Source organism: Canis aureus, chromosome 26, assembly GCF_053574225.1.
Source record: "Canis aureus isolate CA01 chromosome 26, VMU_Caureus_v.1.0, whole genome shotgun sequence".
Taxonomy (NCBI): domain Eukaryota; kingdom Metazoa; phylum Chordata; class Mammalia; order Carnivora; family Canidae; genus Canis; species Canis aureus.
In genome coordinates, this window is record NC_135636.1 from 31,272,534 (window position 1) to 31,297,372 (window position 24,839).

Below are 24,839 nucleotides of genomic sequence, written 5' to 3' on the forward strand. Positions count from 1 at the left end.
AGTGTCTCTCTTAGGTATTTTCCCGCCTCGTGTAACAGACACACGTACACGCTCAACTCCACGTACCCACCTACATGCCTCTGAACCCAGGAATTACTTATTTTACCCGGTGAGTCAAATTGTGCGGGGAAGCCTCTGAATTTTAGAGTGAAGTGCTGAAATAAATCCCATTCCTACGTCTACACTGGCTTCCTATAACAAACAGCAGAATGGCCCTGGACAGGCAGGCCAGTCCTCTACCCGGAGAGCAGGTACAATACTGCGCTACCACGTTCACGGGACGGCTGTGAGGACTCCCGCGAGGGCGAGGACCGGGCTGGGGCTGGGGCGTGGGCGTGGGGTGAGGAATCCGGTAGTGACCGGCCACACTAACCTTATTCAGAGCCAGGCGCTGCGCTAAGCCTCAGGGCCCTGAGGCGGGACCAGGCGCGGGCTGAGGGCTGGGCCCCACCTGCTGAACGCTCTCGGGCAGGCCAGCACCGCACACCTCCGCCCTCCCGTCGAGGCCGCGGGGCGGGGTGAGGGAGCGGTCCGAAGGCTCCGACTCCCCGCGCGGCTCCACCAGCAGCCGCGCGCCCCTGGCCACGTAGCTTAGGCGCTCCCGTGGGATGGGGGTCACGGGTCGGGCTCTCCGGGTTGTGGCGAGAACCGAGATGACGTGTTTAAAGGGCTTGGGCGGTGATGTCAGCACTATAGCTCACTTCAGCTCTTAGCATTCCCGCATTTGGTTCTTTGGTTTTTTTTTTGTTTTGTTTTTTTGTTTTTTGTTTTTTTAATAGATTTACAGGCGCTATCGTGATGTCCGCGGCGCTCGGCTGGGCGAAGCGAAGCTGGTCGGAGTCTAGGGAACCCCCACCCCTCCCCCGCCGAGGGGGCGTGCGACCTCGGACTAGCCGCTCCTCTTCCGGACTTCGGTTTCCCGCCTCAGAAAGAAAATGGATAGTCGGTGTCTACGCGCGCCCGTCCCCCTCCGCACGCTGCGGCGCCCGGCGGGGCCGCGACCCTTCCCGGTGGGTAAACTCCCACCGCCCCACAGGGTGGGGCAGGGGCGGGGCGGGGGTGGGGCCTGGCGGGGGTCGGGTCCGGCCGCCCACCTGCCGCCGCTCACCTCTAGACTGTAGTTGCCCCGGATGGCGGTGAAGTCGTCCAGGGCTTCGGCCGCGCTCCCCTCGTCCAGGTTCAGCTCCTGGCACAGGGCCTGCAGCGCCTCCCCGGCCGCGGCGACTACCGCCGCCCCCTCGGCGTGCGGGTCGTCTTCGAACATCCCCTCCGGCCCCGCGGGCGGCGCGGTCACAGCCCCCCGGCTCCTTTCTCCCTCCTGGGCGCGCTACCCACAACCCCCCGCGCCAAAGCGCGCGAAACTCGGCGGCTTCAGAGCGACGTCTCTCCGGCAGTCTGCATCCGCAGTTCTCCTCAAAAAAGTCCGTTTCTCCTGCAAGGCACTCGGTGGTCTCGCTCTGGAACTGTGATAAGAAGATGGACCTCAGTTCCAGAAAAAAAAGCCCTGAGTTTGGTCCTTGGCGGGCAGCGGTGAGCCCAGCCGGCGGAGTAAGTTGGTGCGGAGGGATCGGCCGGCGCGCGCAGTCTGCTGGGAATTGTAGTCCGTGGCCTGTCCTGACGCCCGCTGCGCCGCCCTGGTCTAACCGGCTCTTTGGTTTGGGCCTCCATCGTCTTACCGAGAAGCCTTCTCTGTACCACTAACCCTCGGGCCTGGGTTTGTCACCGTCCCGCCAAACATAGTCTGACTGAGCCTTGCCCCTTGAGTTAGGAGACGGAGGCAGGAACAGAAAAAAGTGGTTCTGTGACGGCGGGAGGCTTCGGGACGCTTTCCTGTGCTCCGTGAGTGATCTGTTGAATGGTTGAAGGGCTGGCGAGGCAAACTAGGCTTGACCTGGGCTGAGAGACTTGCAGTAATCAGCTCCCCGAAGGGCCGTCATTCCAGGCTTGGGAATGGCCTGAGCGCATGGCTGAAGGCATGCAACTGGTCTCCCAAGCTTATACTTCGGCTCCACTGAAACCCTTCACTGGAAGAGCCCAGACCTTGTCACTCCTTAGCTCAAAATCTTTCAGTAGATTCCTCTTGCCCTTAAAATCGTATCCAAACTCAGTGGCCCACAGGGCCCCTGTGATCTGGCCTCACCTCATTGCCCCCACCCAAGTATATAACAAGGTGCAGCCTCACTGCTTAGTTTTGGAACCTTGAAAATGCCAAGCAGCCAAGCTAGTTCTTGCCTCAAGGCCTTTCTCACATGCTGATCAGTCGGTCCCAAAATACTCTATAGCAGGTCTTTGCTTGTCCGGCTCCTTGTCATCAAGTTCAACTAAGTATTACCTTCTCAGGCCCTTCCAGAGCACTATCTAAAATTAGCTGACCCACCCCCCTAACACCCCATTTCATGGTTTTCATAGCACCATTATAACTATCTGAAATTATCTTGTTTATTCACTGGCTCTTCCTACTAAAATGTGAATCGCATGAGAGCAGGGACCTATTTTTCATGTTCACTGTATTACGAAGTTTAGATTAGCGCCTGGCTCATAGTTGGCACTCAGTACTTCACAAAGTGTGTTTGAAAAATTACAAAGATGCCCGGATGAGGGAAGGAGTCACCAGAGATGAAAATGGAAGATAGGTCAAGGTAGGTTACAAAGGACCTCATATACCCTACTAAAAGCCTAGACGTTATCAGTGGAGGTTTTAATGAAAAGAGGTGATAAATGACCCATAGCATTCTGGGAATGTCTCTCTGGCTACAGTGGGACACATAGATCAGATGGAGTAGAGACTAGAGGTGTGGAGATGGTGGGGGTTGTCCAGCATTGAAAGGAGCCAGTCTGGAGAGAGGTCTCTTAGAACTGAATGGGGCACTGCTAAACAAGGAAGAGTCCCCATTAACAGAAGTTTCCATCTAGATCAAGAGGGTGAAAGGTGATGCTGCTGTCAACTAGAATGGGAGTACAAGCAGAGGGATGACATCAGTTATAGAGCCGCTGTGTTTGGGATGCCTGCAGGAAGTTTAAGAGGAGGCTGATGGATCCTGCAAGGTAGCCCCTCTCACCTCTCTCCTAGCAATTTCCCAGTCTATTCTAGATTGTCTACGCTTCCAGAGGGTTGGAATTGGGAACCAGCTGCAAGCTGGATCTCAAATGAGTAAAGACTCGATCTCCTCTCACCCTCCAAACTCAAAATCAAACTGAAACACCCATGTGGCACTTCCAACTCTTCTTCCTTCTAGAAGCTACTACTGCAGCTGACTTTAGGACCGTCTCATTATTGTCTAGAAATGTTGGCACATAGTGTCTGCACAGAGACTTTCCTCCCAATAGTTTTTATTTACTTAGAGGATGGGTATGGATAATTGAGGGGAGGTCTATATTCAGTTCCAAGAGATCTATATCAAGATTTAACATCCTTCTAACTTTTGTCCTCTTACCAAAGGTCAGGATTAGGGGAGGTAAACCATGGGTGAAGTCCCTCTTGTAGTGGCTCATTTGTTTTCTAATTAACCTGAGCTTATTTGAGAGAGAGCTTCAGGAGTAGGGACAGTCTGGACATCAGGATTTGGGAATATTCAGGCAATACCTGAGGCTAAGGGTAAGGAGTGTGTTAGCATAAGAAGAGACTCAAGGATAGAACCTTTAGGAACACCTACATTTCAGAGATGGGCACAATTTGAGGAATGAATGAATCTGTCCACACAGGTATAAAAATAGAGGAGTAGTATCTCGAAGGCTAGGAAAGAAGTACTCCATAGAGCCCAACATTGCAGAGAATCCAAATAGAGTTCAAAGAAAGACCTTGTAAATTATCGTTCATATGTTTTTAATGACATTTGCCAGAGCAGTTTTCTTTAGCATGGTGGGAATGAGAGCCAGATTACTGTAGCTGAGGGGCTAATGGGAGGGAGTAAAGTCAGAAAGTTGGAAGTAGGAAGTTAAAGCTTCTAAGAAGTTTGGTGGTGGAGAGGCAGAAGGAAGGGAATTGTCTAGCATAGAAGAAAACGTATGTGAATAATTAGGGCCAGGAGCAGACAGAGAGAGACTAAAGATAAAGAGATCACTGATTTACCTAGGCCCTGGAAAAGGTGGCTAAGCTAGGAATCCAGAGTCTGGCCTTCCTCTTGGTAGCTCCTGTCTGGAATATCACCTTACATCTAGATTAAACAGAACTGCTAGGTACTCTGCTGAGTGCAAAATAGAGCAACATGTAGTAGGGGGTTGAGAGTGGTAAAGGTTTGGAACAACTGTTGAGAAATACCACTTGGTCTGTCAAATGCAAATATTATGGTCAGAATTTTTTGAGGAGAAATGGAGTAAAACTAAGTTGGCCCCATGGGATCCTGGCTTTCATAGCTGGTCCTGGACAAGATCACAAGAGATAAGAATCCTCAAGTCTTCTGCCTTTGCCATAACTAATTGATTTCTTTTTTTATTCAGATCTGAACTACAGAGAGGGTGATTCTGACCTTGAAAAGAAACCAAGATAAAAGGAAAGAGGTCTCAGGAATTATAAACCAACCCAAACCAGAGACTCAATGCCCCATTTTTCATTTCTATAGTAGTTTGGCTTTCAGTGAGTTGCAGTATATGGACTCAAGCCCATTTCTTCTTTGCTACTAGATTTGATTCTCCTCTTTTCACACTTCATGCATACTATGAAAATTCTTCATTTCTTCATTCCACAAATGTTTAATGAATGCTTGCTATGTGCAAGATACGGATTCTTCCTTTGCTGTGATTTTCAGATCATCTAGACTTGAACTAATAAGGAGGATGGCTGGCTTAAAAATGATCCAAGAACAAAAGAAGCCCCTCTCAAATGCCATCCAGCAAACAAAAACTGAGAAACATTATACATTTTTCCTTCTCTTAAGGACTGGATTCAGGCCCTAACTTTGGATTTTCAGTTAGTCATATCTGGTCTGTGTAAGGCCTTCCACTCTCATCTCCTTTTGATTCACCTGATCTGTAACCTTTTACATCAAATCAGTGACTTTTTTTTTTCTTTTTTCTTTTGCCATGTTGTAATTCTCAGATTCTCCTGAATTGAATTATTAGGAAGTACAGGCCTTGGTATTGAGGCCAAGATAAAAGGAAAATGCTCTTATGTTCCCTTATTTCCCTTATGAAATAAAGCATTTTTTAAACAGTACTCCCCCCACCCTTTGGACTGTAACTAAACTATGTCCTTGTTTTTCAATAAATACTGCCATAGTCATCAACCTCCCCTCTAAAAAACCAGCCAATGCTTTCCTCTTAATCATTAACTCCTCAACTCCTTTATCCCCTACACCTAGTCACTAAATCTTGTGGATTCCTCTCTCTACCAGGTTTCTAGTTATCTCTCAACATTTTATGTTTTGTTTTCCAAACCATCTTACATTTAGTTACTAATTTTTCTCAAGGAACATATACATCATGTCACTCTCTTAAAACTTTTCAGGGGTTCACAGTATTACAATTGAATCAGATTTAGGCAGTTCACCATCAAAGACACATCTGTCAAATCCAGCCTCACCTGCATGCTTTATCTTTGTCTTTCATTGGTATGCTTTCCCTACTTTTCATCAGGGTTCATGCTGTTTTTCTTTTTTTCCTACTATCTAGCAATATGCTCATTTAATACTAAACTTAATTCTTTTTTTTTTCTTTTCTTTTTTTTTTTCTAAACTGAATTCTGAGTACAAAATGAACTATGGGTAGTGAAGCATTTACTCTGCCTTTCATTTCTGATCCAGCTACATCATGAAGGTTGTTTCTATTTTGATTCCATTGTGTAATAGGCCCTATGATTAGCCTCCCTATTGTGGTTTAATATTTCAGAGTTCCCCAGAGCATAAGTTCAGAGCCTGATTAGGGTCTTTAGAGGCTCCAGGCTCCAAAACTAAAATGATTATAGTACATACCCTCCCAAATGTAATTGAAAATATAAGCAATTCTAAAACACAGATTACATGTAAGAAAGTGAAACAAAGTTCTGATTGTTTTTCCTAGCTATTTCATTTTGAAATTATTTCAAAAAAATTTTTTTTATCCCTCAGCTTTACTATACCTAAGCAGGTACTTGGCATGCACATGTTCCTATAATGAAAGACTAACTACTCACCTAACCTTCTGTCAAAAAAAACAGTTGATAGTGGTGGGGGAGGGGCTAGCTAGACCTGACCTCACCATTCTTACTGCTCTTGGTCCTCCAAGAAAAACTAAAGTGGTGATCCTTGAGCTCGGTGCCTACCAGGAAAATAGTGCCAGTCCACCACAAGGACAATTAAGTGATTTTTGTTCCTCTTCCTTTATACATTGGGGAAATCAGAAACTGAAGAGCCCAATTTAACTTAAAAATGTAATTTTAAGGACTTTATCAAAATCTATGCCTACTGCACTCAATTTAGTCAAAGGAAGATATTTCAAGAACGCATTTTTTAAGATTTTATTTATTTATTCATGAGAGTACAGAGTCGAGATATAGACACAGGGAGAAGCAGGCTCCTCACAGGGAGCCTGATGCGGGACTTAATCCTTGTACCCAGGATCACTCCCTGAGCCGAAGGCAGATGCTCACCACTGAGCCACCCAGGCATCCCAAGGATAGCATTTTTTTTTAAGTTTTCCTTTAAGAGATTGTACTGGCACAGACGTAATTCTACCTAGGACCAAAAATTATGATCATTTTTGTTTCCTGAATCCATACATACCTGGATTAATCCTGCTTCCCCTTAAAAAAACGAGAGCGGGAAACAAGCCCTAAGTGACTCTTAATGTTAGAGAACAACCTGAGGGTTAATGGAGGGAGATAGGCAGGACAAGGGCTAGATGGATGATGGGTATTAAAGAGGACACTTGTTGTGATGAGCACTGGGCGTTTCATGTAAGTGATGAATCATTAAATTTTACTCCAGAGACCAATATTGCACTATGTGTTAACTATATGAAACCAATACTGCACTGTATGTTAAAAAAAAAAAAGAAGGAAAAAATTAAAATGGTCTACAAATGACATTCTTTTTTTTCTTTTTAAAGATTTTTTATTTTATTTATTCATGAGCAAGCAAGAGAGAGGCAGAGACACAGGCAGAGGGAGAAGCAGGCTCCATGCACGGAGCCCGACGTGGACTCAGTCCCGGGATTCCAGGATCAGGCCCTGGGCTGAAGGTGGCGCTAAACCACTGAGCCACTCAGGCTACCCTACAAAACATTCCTAAATAAAGTTGTCATCCACCTCTTGAAAAAAACTCCTGCTCCCCCTTAATCCCAGGAGAGCCGGAAACCTGAACTTTGTTAGCTAAAAACCACCCCAGATATCCCTAAGCAGAAGATCCTGGTTGAAAAGTCAAACCATATAAGAAGTATGCATGTAATACTCAAAGACGGCAGTAGCAGTCTTAGATTATTCCTGATTATTCCTCATTTCAATTTCCACATTCAGTATAGAGAGATGGATATTTTCCTCCTTTGAAATAGCTAAGATTTTTCTCCATGGCTGTACCCTCTACTCTAAAGAAAGTAGAGAATTAGAATCAAGACATAGGAGTTTAAGTCCTAACTGATTTTGTGTTCTTTAGCACATTTTTAAACCTCTCTGAGCCTATTTCCTCATCTGTAAAATGGCAGTAACAATGTCTAAATTATACAACTAATACAAAGGAAAAAATTATGTGACACTTCCATACAAATGACAATCATAACTTAACTATTTTCTTTCCAGTTTCTTACTGCACCAGAAACAACTGAAGCTAATCTTTATTTCTACACCTTAAAACATGTTATCCCTGTCAGTATAGCTGATTTTTTTTAAAAGATTTTATTTATTTATTTGAGAGAGAAAGAGCATGAGAGGGGGTAGGGTCAGAGGAAGAATCAGACTCCTTACTGAGTGGAGAGCCTGATGTGGGGCTTGATCCTAGGACCTGAGCCAAAGGCAGACACTTAACCTACTGAGCCACCCATACGTCCCAGTATAGCTGATTTTTAATGCATGAATTTACATTGAATAATTGAGATTAGGAATGGGTCCACTTAGAGCAAACATATTGAAGATTATACATACACATGCATCCATATAAGGTATCTCTGGAAGGATAAATAAACTGGGAACCGTAGTTGCTTGAGGGAAAAGGAATGCAATAGTAGTGAGATAGGAACAAGGAAATTTACTTTTTACTCTGTGTCTTTGGGATCTTTTGAACTTTGTACTTACTCCAAAAATTAACCTATTAAATATGTATGCTATAAAATAAAATAAAGGAAAAAGGCTGTCCTGTACGTATGCTATGATACTTGATATTTATTACCTGTTTTTATTGATTAGCTGTTAATTAAAAAAATGCACCTAAGAACTTCTAGGCATTTTGTCATTTCAGAAATGATTTTTTTCTCTATATTTGATTTCAAAAAATAAAACATATACATAAGATGCAGGAATAGAGAATCATGAATTAATTTCCATATACAAGCAAAGCACACTTATTACTATGGCCCTGAAGTTTGAAATGCAACAGCCAAAAGCAAAAATCCATGTAGCTAGACCATTTCAGATGTTAACTAACTTTGTAACTAAAGTAACAAACCAAAGGCTATTCCTCAACATACAAAAATTCCTGTGGATCAACATGAAAAGACCAACAAACATCCTTAAAATGAGGAAAGGATTTGAATACTTAAAAAAGGAAATAATTTAGCATTTAAGACATGAAAAGGTGCTCAAACCTTTTTTTTTTTTTTTTTTAAAGATTTTATTTATTCACGAGACACACAGAGGCAGAGACATAGGCAGAGGGAGAAGCAGACACCCTGTGGGGAGCCCAATGTGGGACTCAATCCCAGGAACCTGGGAATATGACCTGAGCCAAAGGCAGGTGCTCAACCCACTGAGCCACCCAGGTACCCCTCAACCCTTCTAATAAGAATATGCAAACTTAAACCACTGAAAACATTTTTTAAACCTATTGTCAAAAATCCAAAAGTTTGAAAATGCTTCAGTGACTATCCATTTCAGAATTAAGCCAAACTTTTTGTCATGGCCTACTGGGAATTTAGATCTGGTCCCTTATATAACTTCATTTCCCTCTTCCTTCATTTGTGACTCTCTCCTTTCTCACCGCCCCCACCCCCCCAGTCATCCTGGCCTTAGAATATAAACCCCACTAGGGCAGGGATTTTGGTCTATTTTATTCATTGATGTGTTCTGATCACCTGGAACAGTGTCTGAACCCATACCAAGAATTATTTTTTTAAAATTTTATTTATTCACAAGATACAGAGAGGCAGAGACACAGGCAGAGGGAGAAGCAGACTTCATGCAGGAAGTCTGATGTGGGACTCGATCCCAGAGTCCTGGGATTATGCCCTGAGCCAAAGGCAGACACTCAACCACTGAACCACCCAAATGTTCCTTTTTTTTTTTTTTTTTTTAAGATTTTATTTATTCACAAGAGACACACAGAGATAGAGGCAGAGACACAGGCAGAGGGAGAATTCTGAAGGCTCCATGCAGGGAGCCTGATGTGGGACTCGATCCTGGGTCTCCGGAATCCGGCCCTGGGCTGAAGATGGCGCTAAACCGCTGAGCGAGCCACCGGGGCTGCCCCCATACCAAGAATTAAATAAAAAATTGTAGAGTAAATAGAATATTGTGCTGTCAAGGATGTGGGGAGAAAAGCATGCTCTTATATCATTGGAGGGTAACTGTTCCCGGTATTTTAATTTGAATTGACAAAGGACATATCCTTCAACCTGGCAATTCCACTTTTAGGATTTTCTTCTAAGAACACATTTGACTGTGTGTGAAATACATAGGTCTATAATTACTGTAGTATTGTTTGTGCCAAAGATTGGAAATTACCTAAGTGTCCATTATTATAATAAGTACAATGAAATACTGGGCAGGAATAAAGAATGAGGCAACTTTTTGGAGTAATATAGAAAAATCTCAATTATTAATGAGAGAAAGTGCTAGGTACAGAAAAGTGTGTATAGAATACTATAATTTGGGGAAAAAGTGGGGAAGAGAATACACATATTTACTCATAAATGCATAATTGTACCTTGGAGATATAAGAAACTTGTAGCATGGTACCTTCAGGTAGCATGGTACCTTCAGGTACCTCAGGGAGGTGAAGTAGATAGGTGGCCAGGAATATTTTATAACTTGAATTTTGAACACATATCCATTACCACTTTAATCTATAATAGGGATGTCTGGGTGGCTCAGTGGTTGAGCATCTGCCTTTGGCCCAGGCCATGATCCTGGAGTCCCGGGATCAAGTCAAACATCGGGCTCCTGCATGGAACCTGCTTCTCTCTCTGCCTATGTCTCTGTCTCTCTGTGTCTCTGACGAATAAATAAATAAAATATTTTTTTTTCAAGATTTTATTTTTTTCATGAGACACAGAGAGAGAGAGAGAGAGAGAGAGAGAGAGAGGCAGAGACACAACAGGCAGGCTCCACGCAGGGAGCCCGACACAGGACTCGATCCCGGGTCTTCCAGATCAGGCCCTGGGTGGAAGGCAGCGCTAAACCGCTGAGCCACCCGGGCTGCCCAATAAATAAAATCTTTAAAAAATAGTAATAATAAATCTATAATGAATCAAGAAAAAATTGTTTTCTGATCTCCTCTCTTTGTACATACTGTATTTTAAGTTCAAATAAATTCTGATTAAATATTCTGATTAAAGTGTTGATGTACAGGGTCTTCACATAAGGAATCCGATGCAGAAATGAGTCTCTTGAGATTATTTTCAAATGTGGTCACTTACTGATTTTGTTTCAAGGCAAAACTACTTAACTAATTTCTATTTCATGTAGGGGTGGGAGGCAGGGGATGTAGGCTCCAAGCCCAACATGGGGCTTGAACTCATGACACTCAGATCAAGAGTCAGATACTCTACAGACTGAACCAGCCAGGGACCCCAATCTATTTCATGTTTTTATTTCAGTTTTGGTGGTGACGAGGCCTGGGTTGTGTTATGATATTAATATTTCAAACATTTTAAAAGGTTCTTTCAAAAACCAGAATGCCATAACAATTTCATTAATTAACAGAAAAGCCCCAAATCCCAAGTTAACAGCAAAAAGTTCTGAAGGTCTGGGGATCCCTGGGTGGCTCAGCGGTTTAGCACCTGCCTTTGGCCCAGGGTGCGATCCTGGAGTCCCGGGATCGAGTCCCACGTCGGGCTCCTGGCATGGAGCCTGCTTCTCCCTCCTCCTGTGTCTCTGCCTCTCTCTCTCTCTATGTCTATCCTAAATAATAAATAAATAAATATTTAAAAAAAAAAAAAGTTCTGAAGGTCTGAATTAGAAGACACTTTTTTTTAAATGCCATTTTCAATTACTTTAATAATTCAGGTGATGAAAATAATTTTTTTTTTTTTTGCAAAGGACTTTTGACTTAGAAATCTGAAAAAAGAGGGGATCCCTGGGTGGCTCAGTGGTTTAGCGCCTGCCTTTGGCCCAGGGCGCAATCCTGGAGTCCCGGATCAGAGGAGTCCCACGTCGGGCTCCCAGCATGGAGCCTGCTTCTCCCTCCTCCTGTGTCTCTGCCTCTCTCTATCTCTTTCTCTCTCTATCATAAATAAATAAATAAATCTTTTAAAAAAAAAGCTGAAAATGAAAGATACTCTGACAAGATTATTTAAAGCTCTAAAGCAGGATACCACAAAGGAAGTTGTAGAAATGTGTTTGGCTTAAAGCCTATTTGAAAACAAAAATTATTTCATATGAAACTACCAGATTTTATAATTCTTTGGATGTCTCTCTTTTTTTTTAATTCTTTGGGCTCTTAAACAGAAAAGATAAACTAGGCAGTAATAGAACACAAAAACTCTTTAGAAATCACTGAGGCTCTTATAGGGGAAAGTTTGTGTTTCCTAGAAAAATCAATTTTCTTTAATTTTAAGGTCAGAATACTTGAACTGCCTACAAATTATTTTCCTTTTTTAGTGTCCTGCTCCCTCCTCCTTTTTTTTTTTTTTTTTTTAGTCGCAAAAGTGATTTCCTAAGATGTATAACCAAGAGTTTAAGTCAGCAGGATTTAGTAGGTTTGATTTGGTTGGTGGGTAGTTGAAAGACAAATGTTTGGGAGGTACACCCTTGTATGGAGTAAGTAGGACTGTGACCTCTTGTAAATACTTTTGTTTTTTTTTTAAGATTTTTATTCATGAGAGACACACACAGAGAGAGAGAGAGAGAGGCAGAGACAACAGGCAGAGGGAGAAGCAGGCTCCATGCAGGGAGCCTGATGTGGGACTTGATCCCAGGACTCCAGAATCACGTCCTAGGCCAGAGGCAGACGCTCTACCACTGAGCCACCCAGGTGTCCCAATCTCTTGTAAATATTTGAGTGACTAGAGAGGCAGATTCTTTGTGGTTTTCTGAAGTAGTTTGGGGGTAAGATTTCACTGAAAACTAGTGTCCAAGGGGCCAATAAGGCTGGACTCCATGTTTGATGTTTGATATATCTTCTATACTGTCTCAACTTTCTACCTTTTATCTCATTCACAGGTGAGCATCCCTTTTAGATTCTCAGCTCCATCTCCTTTGTAACCTCTCCCCATATCTCTACTCCCTTGAAAAATGTCCTTTGCTATATTCACACTGCCATTTATATTAAGACAAAAGGGGAGGGGGGAGTGACAGCTCCCTCATAAAGATTCTCTGATATCTATAGGAACCATTTTATTTATTTTTTTAAAGATTTTATTTATTTATTCATGAGAGACACCGAGAGAGGCACAGAGACACAGGCAGAGGGAGAAGCAGGCTCCATCCATGCAGGGAGCCCGATGTGGGACTGGATCCCAGGACTCCAGGATCACGTCCTGAGCCGAAGGCAGATGCTCAACCACTGAGCCACACAGGCGTCCCCGTAGGAACCATTTCAAACCAATGCCATCTCCCTTGGACATGAGACTATAAACTACAGAGAGAGAGAAAGTAGAGAAGACATCACTAAATCATTCAGTTACTGGCAGTCATCCTCTATCGTGGGAAGTATCACCATTGTTCAGGAAGAACAGAATCCATCACTTTCCTCTCTGTGTGTGTTTTGCATAACAAAAGGCAGTTGTTAATTACCCTTTCTAATCCTTTGCTTCTGGTGTGTTCTGACAAGGGTTTGGGAAGAGGTAGGGAAAGCGACTGATAGGATATAGTTCTGGGATGATAGGAAAATCTCTGTTCCCTATCATTACCTACCTCCGGCCTCAATTCCAAATACCTCCTCTCTCCATCCGGCTCAGTAGTGCTTACCCTTTCTCAATTAGAGATCCATGCCTTTGGCTTAAGAGGCTCTACCTTGTTAAAAGCAAACATCCCTAGAAGACTTAAGCTCATTAAAACTTGCATTATTTTTTTTAAAGATTTTATTTATTTATTCATAGAGACAGAGAGAGAGGCAGAGACACAGGCAGAGGGAGAAGCAGACTCCGTATAGGGAGCCTGATGCGGGACTCAATCCCGGGATCATGACCTGAGCCAAAGGCAGATGCTTAGCCAACTAAGCCACCCAGGTGCTCCCTGCTGCTTCTTTTTTAAAAAGTAATCTTTATTTCCAACATTGGGCTTGAACTCATGACTCCAAGATAGAGTTGTGTGTTCCACCAAGTGTTGCAGTTAGGTGTCCCAGACTTCTTATTAATAGATGCTTCCTTCTGTGAATTTTAACACAATGAAACATAAATAAAATAAGTATGGTACTTGCCCCTCCCTGTTGGTGGTATTAGTTAGAAAATAAAAATCTGCAGATCCCTGGGTGGCTCAGCGGTTTAGCGTCTGCCTTTGGCCCGGGGCGCGATCCTGGAGTCCCGGGATCGAGTCCCACATCAGGCTCCCGGCATGGGCCTGCTTCTCCCTCCTCCTGTGTCTCTGCCTCTCTCTCTCTCTATGTCTATCATAAATAAATAAATCTTAAAAAAAATAAATAAAAATCTGCCTGGAGGGAAAGGGACTCTGGCATGAATATGAGTGAAGAGAAGGGATTCTTTCCAACTCTTACATGTCTGTGGAGATCAAAACCACATTCCAAACTCTGTTCATGGCTGTGAGACAAGCTAGTACATGAGATCAATTTCAGGATTCAAACAATATTCCTCAAGCACAATCACCACCTTTTGTTCTAAGTCCACTACTCTACAGTGTTTGGTGCACATTCTATCCTATTAAATAAATTAGGTATTGCTAACTTTGTTTTTATTATTTGAGGTTGAATATCACTTTATAACATCTTTTTGGTTACATAAATTTGGGGTATGAGTTCAGCAACTGAGATTAATGGTAGAGTGGATCTGCATTTATTGACAGGAGAGGGACAGAGCAGATTAGAAAAGGGTAGAGCAGAACAGCCAAGAATGTGGACTTTGCAGCCAGACTCTTGAGTTTGAATCCTGGCATTTACTATTTATGTGACTGTGTGCAAGTCACTTTCATATTCTGTCCCTCATAAACAGAGGATCATACATGGAGTGGTTGAGGATTGAAAGAGTTAATCATATAATGTACTTAGAGCCTGGCCCATTGAAAACACTCTAAGTGTTAGTCATTTTCACTGGATAATCCACAAAACGGACAGTTCAAAAGTGGAGAGTGAAGGTGATTTAATGCAGTGAGACCAAGGAGAGGGCAGCAAGAGATAACGTGTAACTCAAATGTGCTCAGTGCACTGAAGTTTAACATCCAGCAGCCATCCTCAAGGTGTCTTCTTGGCTCTGCTCAAAGGTGAAGATTTAATTCAGCAGACAGGTGGGTTCTGCAATTAGCTCAAAACTCCTGTCTGCTAGTCTCAACTATGAAGACCTCTCTTGGGCAGGGACTCTCTTGCAGTCACACTCTGCATGCTGTTGGCAACCCCTGAAACAAACCCAACTTACCATTAATCGCAAAGAAAGTTATAAAGATGTCTTGGCAGAGGGCTGGGGGTGAAAGGTGAAAATCTGGGGTACAGGGTGGTAAGGATTCATGTTGCCCACTTTACAACAAAAACTTAATGCAATTCACCATTGGATGTGTCTTTTTCACATGCCAGTTGACTCATTGCCTCTCTTTTCTCATACCATCTCCCAGAGGCCTCTCCATCGCCCTAGACAACTCAGCTGTGGCTCTCTACTTAACCAGACAAAAGCCTGGGAAATAGACCAATAGGGACCATTTCTAATTAATCTGGTATGCCTCTTGGGGGTTCCCACCATTCTATATGCAGCTTATCAAAGTATTCACCCAACACAAACTAATCTCTTTCTTGGGAAACTTCTACTTGAAAACTTTCTCCATCTATGCTTAAAGCAGACAGTGTGGGTGCTCAACAAACAATGGTTCCCATCCAAAAGCCAACTGAGGATCTGACAGTAGTTATAGGAGAGGGAATCAGGAAAATGAAAAGGGGAAGGACAGAGTGGAAATCTTACATAACTGGGGTAGATTTAGAATTTACCACTTCAGAAATTTTTTCCTGCTTGAAGGTTTTTAAGGGAAACAGAAAGGAGAAGAAAAAAACCACAGGGATTTTGTAAAAATACACCAATAATATCAAACTATAAGAATTGGTTGTTATTCTTCAGATTGTTGATAAGTAGAGTGGGCTTTGATAAGAGACCCAACAATACTAACATTGCAATATTAACATTTATTTAGAATATCGTTTGAAGCTATGCTAGATCTGTTTATCAAGACCAGAACTTTATAGAAGTTCTGGCATGCCTCAAAAACTCAGCAGAATTTCACTATTTTCACAAATTTAAGCTAAGAGCTAGCTTCCCTTACATATCCTAATTCCTTAAAGATTTTGACAGCAAAAAATATGTTCTGAGGTAATTAAATGGGTGGAGGTAGCTTCAGGCTAGCATTGCTTTAAGTCTGAAAATAAAAAGGGGGGACTATTACTTTTGTGGTTTCTGAAAGAATTACTTTTTACCGGAAGTTACTTGCCTTGCATTTCTAAGTAGGAAGACAGCCCATGAGCTTCCTCAGCCTGGAATGGACTGCCTGGAATCTGGCTCAGCCCCCACCTTCTGCACTCTGAAGAGAGCCTGAGAGGCGATGATGCACAGAGAGGGCTCAGGATCATGCAGCAGAGCTTTCAGATCTAAGTGGCCACAAAACCCAGGTTGGAGGTGAAGATCTATGGAAATGATCTCTGGTCCACACACCAAACAGCCAATAAGTCTATAGCAGCTGAGATGAAGGACTTTTTCTAAGACTCTGTCTGACAGTTATACATTTGTAAACCAATTCCAATTTTGACCTAAAAAATTTATTCATTTTTGAATTGCCCAATAGTATACTCCTTTACAATAACCACACTGTCAAGCAGTCCACCTAAAGTTAAATTATCTGTACCTGTCGAGCCATGTCTAAGACTGCTAATTTCTAAGTTCCTGTGTTGGTCCTAGAGGCTACTCTTAAATTATTCTTTTTAAGTTTTTTCTTAAAAATTTGTTTTTCAAACTGAACACCAATAAAAAGATAAATTTATTATTTAAAAAAATTTGTTAGTTTTTGTTTCTTCTTGCAAAATAAATATGTTCATTGTGTAGAAAATTTAGATAACATGTAACATTAGAAGAAAATCAGTTACTTATAATTGGACCAACAGAGAAAACCTCTGTTATGTTTGTTTCTTTTTTCTATTCAGTTACAGGTGTGCCTTTTTGTTCAAATGAAACTAAATTATACATATTATCTAACAATTGCTTGTTTTATTTAATATTGCATCATCTCTTATCCAAGCCATTAACATTTTTTTTCTGTAATATTTTTCATAACTTTGGGGCACTTGGCTGGCTCAGTTGGTAGAGTGCATAACTCTTCATCTCAGGGTTGTGAGTTCAAGCCCCACATTGGGCATAGCCAAAACAATAATGAGATACCAGTATGACTTTTTCTGTCAAAATGGCAAACTACTAATTAATAAATTAATATTCAAACAGATATGTGAAGGGAAAGGTGACTTTTTTTTAGTTTATTTATTATTAAAAAATAAAAGTCTTTTTGTTTTTTAGTAATCTCTACACCCAATATGGGGCTTGAATTCATGACCCTGGGATCAAGAGTTGCTCTTGAAGAGTTGCTTTTCTGACAGAGCCAGCCAGGCACCTGAAAATTGACATTATCATACACTGTGCTGGTATGAGCATAGATTGATATCCCCTCCCCCCCTTTTTTTAAGATTCATTCAGAGAGAGCGAAGAGAGAGGCAGAGACACAGGCAGAGGGAGAAGCAGGCTCCATGCAGGAAGCCCGATGTGGGACTTGATCCCGGGTCTCCAGGATCACACCCCGGGCTGCAGGCGGCACTAAACCGCTGCGCCACCGGGGCTGCCAGATATCCCTTTTTTATAGGGAAGTTTGGCAACGTGTATCAAACCCTTTAAGTAAATATATACTTTGACTTATCAATCTCACTGCTAGGAATTTAACCTATGAAAATAAGGAGAAACAGATACAGGAATGTTCATTCCAGTGTTACTTAAAAATAACAAAACTGGGGGCACCTGGGTAGCTCAGTGGTTTGCGGTGTGATCTGGGGTACTGGGATCGAGTCCCACATGAGGATCCTGGGATGGAGTCCCACATCAGGCTCCCTGCAGGGAGCCTGCTTCTCCCTATGCCTATGTCTCTGCCTCTCTGTGTGTGTCTCTCATGAAGAAATAAATAAATAAATCTTTAAAAAGTAATGGAAAACATCCAAGATTAGAAATACTAAGAAATTAGTTTAATAAAGTATAGCATATCCATGTTATAGGATCATATGATTGAAAAAATTTTTTATTAAGTATAATTTGATATTTGTATATACTGCAGAATGATCACCACAAATCTCGTTAATACCTCTTATAATTTTTTTACACAAATAATTTTTTCTTTTAAAAAATTATTTATTTATTTATTCATGAGAGACACACAGAGAGAGGCAGAGACATAGGCAGAGGGAGAAGCAGGGTCCCCTACAGGGAGCCTGATGCAGGACTCGATCCCGGGACCCCAGGATCATGACCTGAGCCAAAGGCAGACACTCAATCACTGAGCCACCCAGGTCTCTCTCTTTTTTTTAATTTAATTAATATTTTAAGTGAACTCTACCCCTGATGTGGTACTCAAACTTATGACCTTGAGACCAGGAGTTGCATGCTGTACTGACTGAGCTAGCTAGGCGTCTCTTGCATAATCTTTTTTTTCTTTAAGATTTCTTTTTTTTTTTAAGACTTTATTTATTCATGAGAGACAGAGAGAGAGAGAGAGAGAAAGAAGCAGAGACACAGGCAGAGAGAGAAGGAGGCTCCATGCAGGGAGCTCGATGTGGGACTCGATCCCGGGACTCCAGGATCATGCCCTGGGCTGAAGGCAGGCACGCTCAACTGCTGAGCCATGTAGGCATCCCAAAGATTTCATTTTTAAAAAAATGTTTTATTTATTTATTCATGACAGACACACACACACAGAGAGGCAGACACACAGGCAGAGGGAGAAGCAGGCTCCATGCAGGGAGCCTGATGTGGGACTTGATCCCCGGTCTCTGGGATCACACCTGGGGCCGAAGGTGGCGCTAAACCTCTGGGCCACTGGGGCTGCCAAAAGATTTCATTTTTAAGTAATCTCTGCACCCGATGTGGGGCTCAAGCCTACAACTCCAAGGTCAAGAATTGCATACTCCAGCGACAGAGCCAGTGAGGCACCCCTCTTATAATCTTTCTTTAAACTTTTTTTAAAAAAATATTTATTTATTTATTTGAGAGAGAGAGAGAGGGAGAGAGATAGCAAGAGAGCATGAGTGGAGGAGGGGCAGAGGGAGAAGGAGAAGTAGACTCCCACGAGCAGGGAGCCCAGTGCTGGGCTCGATTGCAAGACCCCGAGATCATGACCTGAGCCAAAGGCAGATGCTTAACTGAGCCTCAGGTACCCCTCTCATAATCTTTCTTAAATAGGTCCAGCTTCTGGCCATTTTATCAGTTACATACTTTTATTTTAAAAGCAGTGAACCAGGGCAGCCCGGGTAGCTCAGCAGTTTAGCGCCGCCTTCAGCCTAGGTGTGATCCTGGGGACCCGGGATCGAGTTCTCTGTTGGGCTCCCTGCATGGAGCCTGCTTCTCCTAATGCCTGTGTCTCTGCCTCTCTCTGTGTGTCTCTCATGAATAAATAAATAAAATCTTTAAAATAAATAAATAAAAGCAGTGAACTTTTCAGGATAAGTTTTTTTTTTTTAATTTGTTTATTTGAGAGAGAGAGAGAGAGAGCCGCACACATGGGAGGAGCAGCAGAGAGAGAAGGAAAGTGGACTCTCCACTGAGCATGGAGCCTGCAGCAGGACTCAATCTCATAGTTATGATCCCATGAGATCACAACCATGAGGTCACAACCTGAACTGAAACCAAGTCAGTTGCTTAACCAACTGAGCCATGCAGGCACCGCTTAAGGATTTTATTTTATTTTATTTTTTTAAAGATTTATTTATTTATTCATTCAGAGAGAGCGAGAGAGAGGCAGAGACACAGGCAGAGGGAGAAGCAGGCTCCATGCAGGAAGCCCGACGTGGGACTCGATCCCTGGTCTCCAGGATCACAACCCGGGCTGCAGGCGGTGCTAAACCGCTGCGCCACCAGGGCTACCCAGGATTTTATTTTTAAGTAATCTTTATACCCAACATGGAGCTTGAACTCACAATCTGAGATTAAGAGTCTCATGCTCTACCAACTGAGCCAGCCAGGGGCCCCCAGGATTTTAATTTGGTTCTCATAGTACATACTTTTGGGTTGTGAGGCTTGGCGTTTTACAGCATTTTCTAATTGTATGACTATTTTTCAAGTGGGAATAAATAATTCTTTGAGTGCTAAATCCTCAAAGCTGTATAGTTATAGAAACTTCGACTCACTGACAATCCAGAAAACCATTTGCATGATGGCTACCTTATAGGACTATAAACCTCTGTAGTGCCAAGTCCTGCCACTTCACAGGACAACTGCTTATAGAAAAGAGTGTTGCAGTCATCTTTGAGGTACTCGTGAGCTATCATCAGAACTTACTAAGATGGTATTTCTAGGTAAAATCAGGACTTGTTCCTGAGACACTCAGCAAAGCTGGTTTCCAAACAAAAAGTGTCATGTCCTTTCCTAATAAGGGGAATTGAACTGGGAGGAGACTGTCATTCACTGTCTCCAAAGTCTTTATTACTGCAAAAGTCAGGCTCTCTGGTTCCCAAGGTCTAACCTCTGTCAGAGAGCCTGCCCCCAGGCACTGCCTCAGATCCTACCCCAAACCAAATCCAAATGTGTTATTACTTACCATTCTCTATCCAGTCAGTGCCCTTCGTCCTGAGCTCGCTGCAATCCACATACTTTAACAAGAGTCCTAAGTGCAGGATAAAGTCAGTAAGGCTGTGGTCTGGCTTTGACTCTGAGCAGTTGGTAGAACTGGCCTTTTGATGATTAGACAGATTCTAAAAACTTGCCTTCCAAGTGCCTGATAGTTACCTATAGATAACAGCCCTTTTCTCCAAAAGAGTGTTTTCAAGGTCATCTTCATAAAGAACGGGGATACTCAACAACACAATTTGTGAAAATATAGGATAAAGTGACTGTAGAAATGAAAGGATTGTTTATACCTACAAATAAGACTGCTGCTCTTCTGATAGGAAGTTTTGCATTCTTGGAGAACATCAATGTTTGGGCTAGGAGGTTAACTTTCCCCTGGCATTTTTTTCCCTAAGTGGGGAAAAAAGTAAGAGTAGAAAGGAGTGAAGTACACCACTGTTTTTGTCAGCCTCACTTAGTTTCCAGAGCCAGGGACGATGTTAGACATCGGACGCATAGAATATGGTGCTTGAATTAATAACTGCAGTTGCTTAATGAATGTTACACCACAATAACAAGTCCTTAGACAAAGTTACGTCCTCTGGATGCACCATGTTCACACCCACTCATGCTGCAGATTGTCCCTGGTGTGCCTCTAAGTCCATCTCCACTTCTCTGATCTAAGTTTTCTCCGTTCACTCAGCTCTGCCTTGAACTCTGCCTCCCTATCGCCTATCGGCTCTTCCCAGGTCACTCTTGACTTCTTTTTTTTTTTTTTTTTTGAAGATTTTATTTATTTATTTGACAGGGAGAGAGAACCAAAGAGCACAAGTGGGGGGAAAGGCAAGAGGGTGCAGGAGAAGCAGACTCTCTGTTGAGCAGGGAGCCCAATGTGGAGTTCGATCCCTGGGATCATGACCTGAGCCCAAGGCAGACACTTAGCCAACGGAGCCACCCACGCACCCCTACTATTGCCTTCACTCTGCTCTGAGCATTTCTGCAGGTACCCCTCTCTTGGCACATACCATTTTCCACCTTGAGTTTCTATTTCATTTTCCACAGAGGTTTTATCTCCCTTACTAGCTAGCAAGCTCCCTTAGGAAGTTCTTATCTTTGGCATGTTTCTGGGTTCTCCACTGCCTGTTGTACACCGGATGTATTGGGCTTACTGGATGAATAAATGTACCTCTCAGTGATTCTGTTACAAAGATAGGCTGCTTGAAGATAGGAGGAGGACAGTCGGGATCTATTCCCATAGCTCTTATGATGTTACATGGACAATCTAAAATCTTATACATTGAGAGCACTGAATTTTTGCAGTAAATACTGTCATCAATGCCTCAGATAAACACTTGGGTACATGTCAGAGAGATAATTCTTAGTGGAAAGCCTGACACAGTGGTATAGTGGGGCTTCCTAGCCCCGTTAAGTTTGATCAGAGGAGCCCACATTGGGTCCTAAGCAGGTTACCCATACGGAAGACCCATGGGAATAGCCAGTCCTAGGCTCTTCCATAGTAGGCATTGTAAAGGCAATACACAACTCCATTTAAATTCACTTCATAAATAGTTTTTTGAGCATATACTATCAGCCTGACTCCATAGCCTCTGACTCAGGTTAGTGGGGCTCCCAAGAATCTAAGAGAGAGTCTTTTTTTTATGAAGAAAGGCGGTAATAGAAAGTAAGTGTGTGACTCAGTTGGGAGGAAACTAGAGAAATAGGTTCCCAATACAAGATGGTTCATGGATATCAGCTGCTGATGTCAAAAGGGATGGTAAATATTTCCTTTATGTCGTGTTCCTCCATTAAAAACTACATCAGAAAAACTAAGCATGCAAGCATATGAGAGTTAACAAAGCCAGTATCGCTCACATACAAAGAATTTGCAGACTGTTCCAGCTTCACTAGGGCTGATGTACCAGGGATCTTTGCAGTACACTTCTTGGGGCAGCTTCCACTTCAGGAACTGGGCACATATAGTTAGGACTTGCCTGCTTTCCTATGAAAAGGATTATCAGAGATCAGCGTTTTCAAACATTTTTTAGCTGAGGTAACCTTCCTTCAAAAAGAACTGGCTAAAGTGAGGGCAGGGATAGAGAGAAACCAGAGTCCTGCACTCCTTCAATTTCCCTAAACAATCCCTCTGAAAGGGACCCATGAAGCCTGCAGAGCTGTGGGGAGGATGTAGAAACCACTGGTCTAAGGTAAAAGTGTAATACCAGAACAGAGATTGGGGCAGGGGTTCCCACTACTCCTTGCGCTAAAAGGCAAAGCTACTCCAAATACTTTTTGCTCCCATTTCATTCTTCTGTCACTTCACACAGGGAAGTGTACCTCCTCTTCTCATAGTCCTTGTGGAATCTCTGGCTTGGAAGGAATTCTGGACAGTACTGATCCCTTCCCAATCCAGATGCTTGAGCAAAATTTAGTAAGTGGGCTTCTCTATCCACGGCTCTCAGAATGCCTCCCATGTACCACACACCACCACTTAAGAGTATTCAATTCAAGCAAGTATCTTATCCCAGGTTCACTAGATTTGGGCCATTAAAATTCCTTTGGGAACTGATGGGAATACAAGTTAGTTCAGCTACTTTGTTTATTTGTAAATATCTAGTAAAGTTAAAGATACCCAGATAGTTTACTTCTGGGTTTATTCCCTCAAGAAACTCTCACATAGGTCCACAAAGGAATATGTAAAGAATGTTCACTGCAGCACTGTAACAATCAAGAACTAGAGACAATTAAATGTTCAAGAATAGGAGCATGGGAGAAGTGTGAGGATATCTTCAAGATAGAATTCTATACAGCAGTTAGAAGAAATGAACTGGAGCCCACAACGTGGGCAAATCTTACAATGCTAAATAAGCAAAAAAAGCTCGAGCAAGTTGCTAAGAGATTTATAAATGATACAAGATACAAAGTTTTTTTTTCTACATATAAAGTTGTAAAACATGAACAAATATTACCGCAGAAGTGATAACAAAATTCAGGATGATAGTTGTTGGGGGAATTCAACTGAGGATAGGTACATGATTTATTCCTGTTTTATTTCTTACATGTGTGGTAGATTAGGTTCTCTGTGTTAGTGATTCCTTTTTTTTTTTTTTTTTTAAGATTTTGTTTATTCATGAGAGACAGAGAGAGAGAGAGAGGCAGAGACACAGGCAGAGGGAGAAGCAGGCTCCATGCAGGGAGCCTGACATGGGACTCGATCCTGGGTCCAGGATCATGCCCTGGGCTGAAGGCGGTGCTAAACCGCTGAGCCACCCGGGCTGCCTGTGTTAGTGATTCCTAACCTGTTCAATGTTAGATTTCACCTCTCTGCTTAGAATACTCTCTGAAGAGCTTTGAAGACCAAGTTAGGAATCATTCAAGGTTTGAAAGAAAGTAAGTGCAGAGCCTTGGCTGCTCTATGCCTTACTTGATGATAAGGGCTGACAGGTCGAGGGGGTGAGATGGGTATCAATGCATCCAAATATCTGTGACCCCTATAGGGCATTATTTTCCATCTCTTGGTTGGAAGCTCTACTCTATGCTTTATTGGGGTCTGACATATTTCATAGTTTTGGTTACAAGACCATAATACTTCCCCTACATTAAGATACCAGGGCCAACCATAATCTTTTTTTTTTTTTTAAGATTTTATTTATTTATTCATGAGAGACACAGGTGGGGGCGGGGGCAGAGACACAGGCAGAGGGAGAAGCAGGCTCCACACAGGGAGCCGGACATGGGACTTGATCCCGCGACTCCAGGATCAGGCCCTGGGCTGAAGGTGGCGCTAAACCGCTGAGCCATCCAGGGATCCCCGCCAACCATAATCTTAAATCTTGTTATCGATCCTGCTTTCATTTCTGTAATGGGGAACTTAAGTAGAGGAAAGCTCTAGCATTTTTCCAGAATCACTGTGGTCTAAACATTCCTCTGGTCTGCTGTAACTAGTGGTCATAACACATTGGAATGGACAGGCTCCTGAGGTATGGGACAGTTCTCAAGATGATGACATCCCATGCACAGCTCTATGGCAGAAACTCCCAGAATATTAAGGAGATATAGAAGCTTCCCTAGATTGTCAGAGAAGCTATTTATGACTTAGCCCTCAATACAAGTCTATTTGTCTAAAGGCCAGAAGGCAGTTATTGAATACAAGAAGACAGATAATGAAATACTGTCACTGTCATCAACAAAAAGAGTTTGATGCATTTGGCACTGTATTTAGGCTCTGTGCTAGGCTAAATATTGGGGTGGGGCTGCAAAAAGGTTTAATATATTGTTCTTACCCACAAAGGGCCATAATTTGCTATACAGAAATAAGGAGTAAGATTTTTCACACAATTCACTTAGGCAAAATATTTGAAAGATAGCTTGTGCTAGAGGAAATAGTAAATAAAGATGGTACCACAGGGCAGCCCTGGTGGCGCAGTGGTTTAGCGCCACCTGCAGCCCGGGGCGTAATCTTGGAGACCCCGGATCAAGTCCCACATCAGGCTCCCTGCATGGAGCCTGCTTCTCCCTCTGCCTGTGTCTCTGCCTCTCTCTCTGTCTCTATGAATAAATAAATAAAA

At 42.7% G+C, this 24,839-nt stretch overlaps 3 protein-coding genes across 43 annotated transcripts in view; 1 reads left to right on the forward strand and 2 right to left on the reverse strand.

Annotated features, from left to right (window-relative positions):
- The window catches only part of RBL1 (RB transcriptional corepressor like 1), a 59,189-nt gene extending 57,628 nt beyond the window's left edge, over positions 1-1,561 (reverse strand). The window contains exon 1 of one of the 7 annotated variants that reach the window (XR_013365219.1): positions 1,109-1,557. Coding sequence is in view for 4 of the 7 variants with exons in the window: in XM_077873072.1 (XP_077729198.1) it covers positions 1,109-1,264 (156 nt within the window). In the remaining 3 variants the exon portion in view is untranslated. Of the gene's footprint in view, positions 1-373; positions 898-1,108 lie in introns of those variants that run through there. The other 6 variants (XM_077873072.1, XM_077873071.1, XM_077873075.1 and 3 more) reach the window with 6 other exon arrangements.
- Positions 71-16,467, forward strand: LOC144298308 (uncharacterized). Of its 19 annotated transcripts, none has more exons than XR_013365226.1 (5): positions 71-251; positions 780-1,010; positions 1,440-1,548; positions 2,914-3,045; positions 7,021-11,076. XR_013365226.1 is itself a non-coding variant. In XM_077873100.1 (4 exons), exons 2-4 carry the CDS (start codon positions 799-801, stop codon positions 15,946-15,948), a joined length of 336 nt encoding a protein of 111 aa, XP_077729226.1. In that variant the 5' UTR covers positions 71-251; positions 780-798; the 3' UTR covers positions 15,949-16,466. The 19 variants fall into 19 exon arrangements, 3 of the variants coding, with proteins under 3 accessions (XP_077729226.1, XP_077729224.1, XP_077729227.1); XR_013365223.1 differs by lacking the exon at positions 7,021-11,076 and adding an exon at positions 4,438-6,997; XR_013365225.1 differs by lacking the exons at positions 71-251; positions 7,021-11,076 and adding exons at positions 365-518; positions 4,438-6,997.
- Positions 12,672-24,839, reverse strand: part of MROH8 (maestro heat like repeat family member 8) — a 59,166-nt gene continuing 46,998 nt past the window's right edge. For 9 of the 17 annotated variants that reach the window (XM_077873089.1, XM_077873093.1, XM_077873085.1 and 6 more), the window contains 5 exons: positions 22,151-22,273; positions 20,586-20,685; positions 20,267-20,332; positions 15,917-16,124; positions 14,573-14,842 (listed from right to left, as the gene is read on the reverse strand). In XM_077873089.1, the coding sequence (XP_077729215.1) occupies positions 15,955-16,124; positions 20,267-20,332; positions 20,586-20,685; positions 22,151-22,273 (459 nt within the window). In that variant the 3' untranslated portion in view covers positions 14,573-14,842; positions 15,917-15,954. Of the gene's footprint in view, positions 12,915-12,958; positions 13,648-14,572; positions 14,843-15,916; positions 16,125-20,266; positions 20,333-20,585; positions 20,686-22,150; positions 22,274-24,839 lie in introns of those variants that run through there. The other 8 variants (XM_077873079.1, XM_077873080.1, XM_077873088.1 and 5 more) reach the window with 8 other exon arrangements.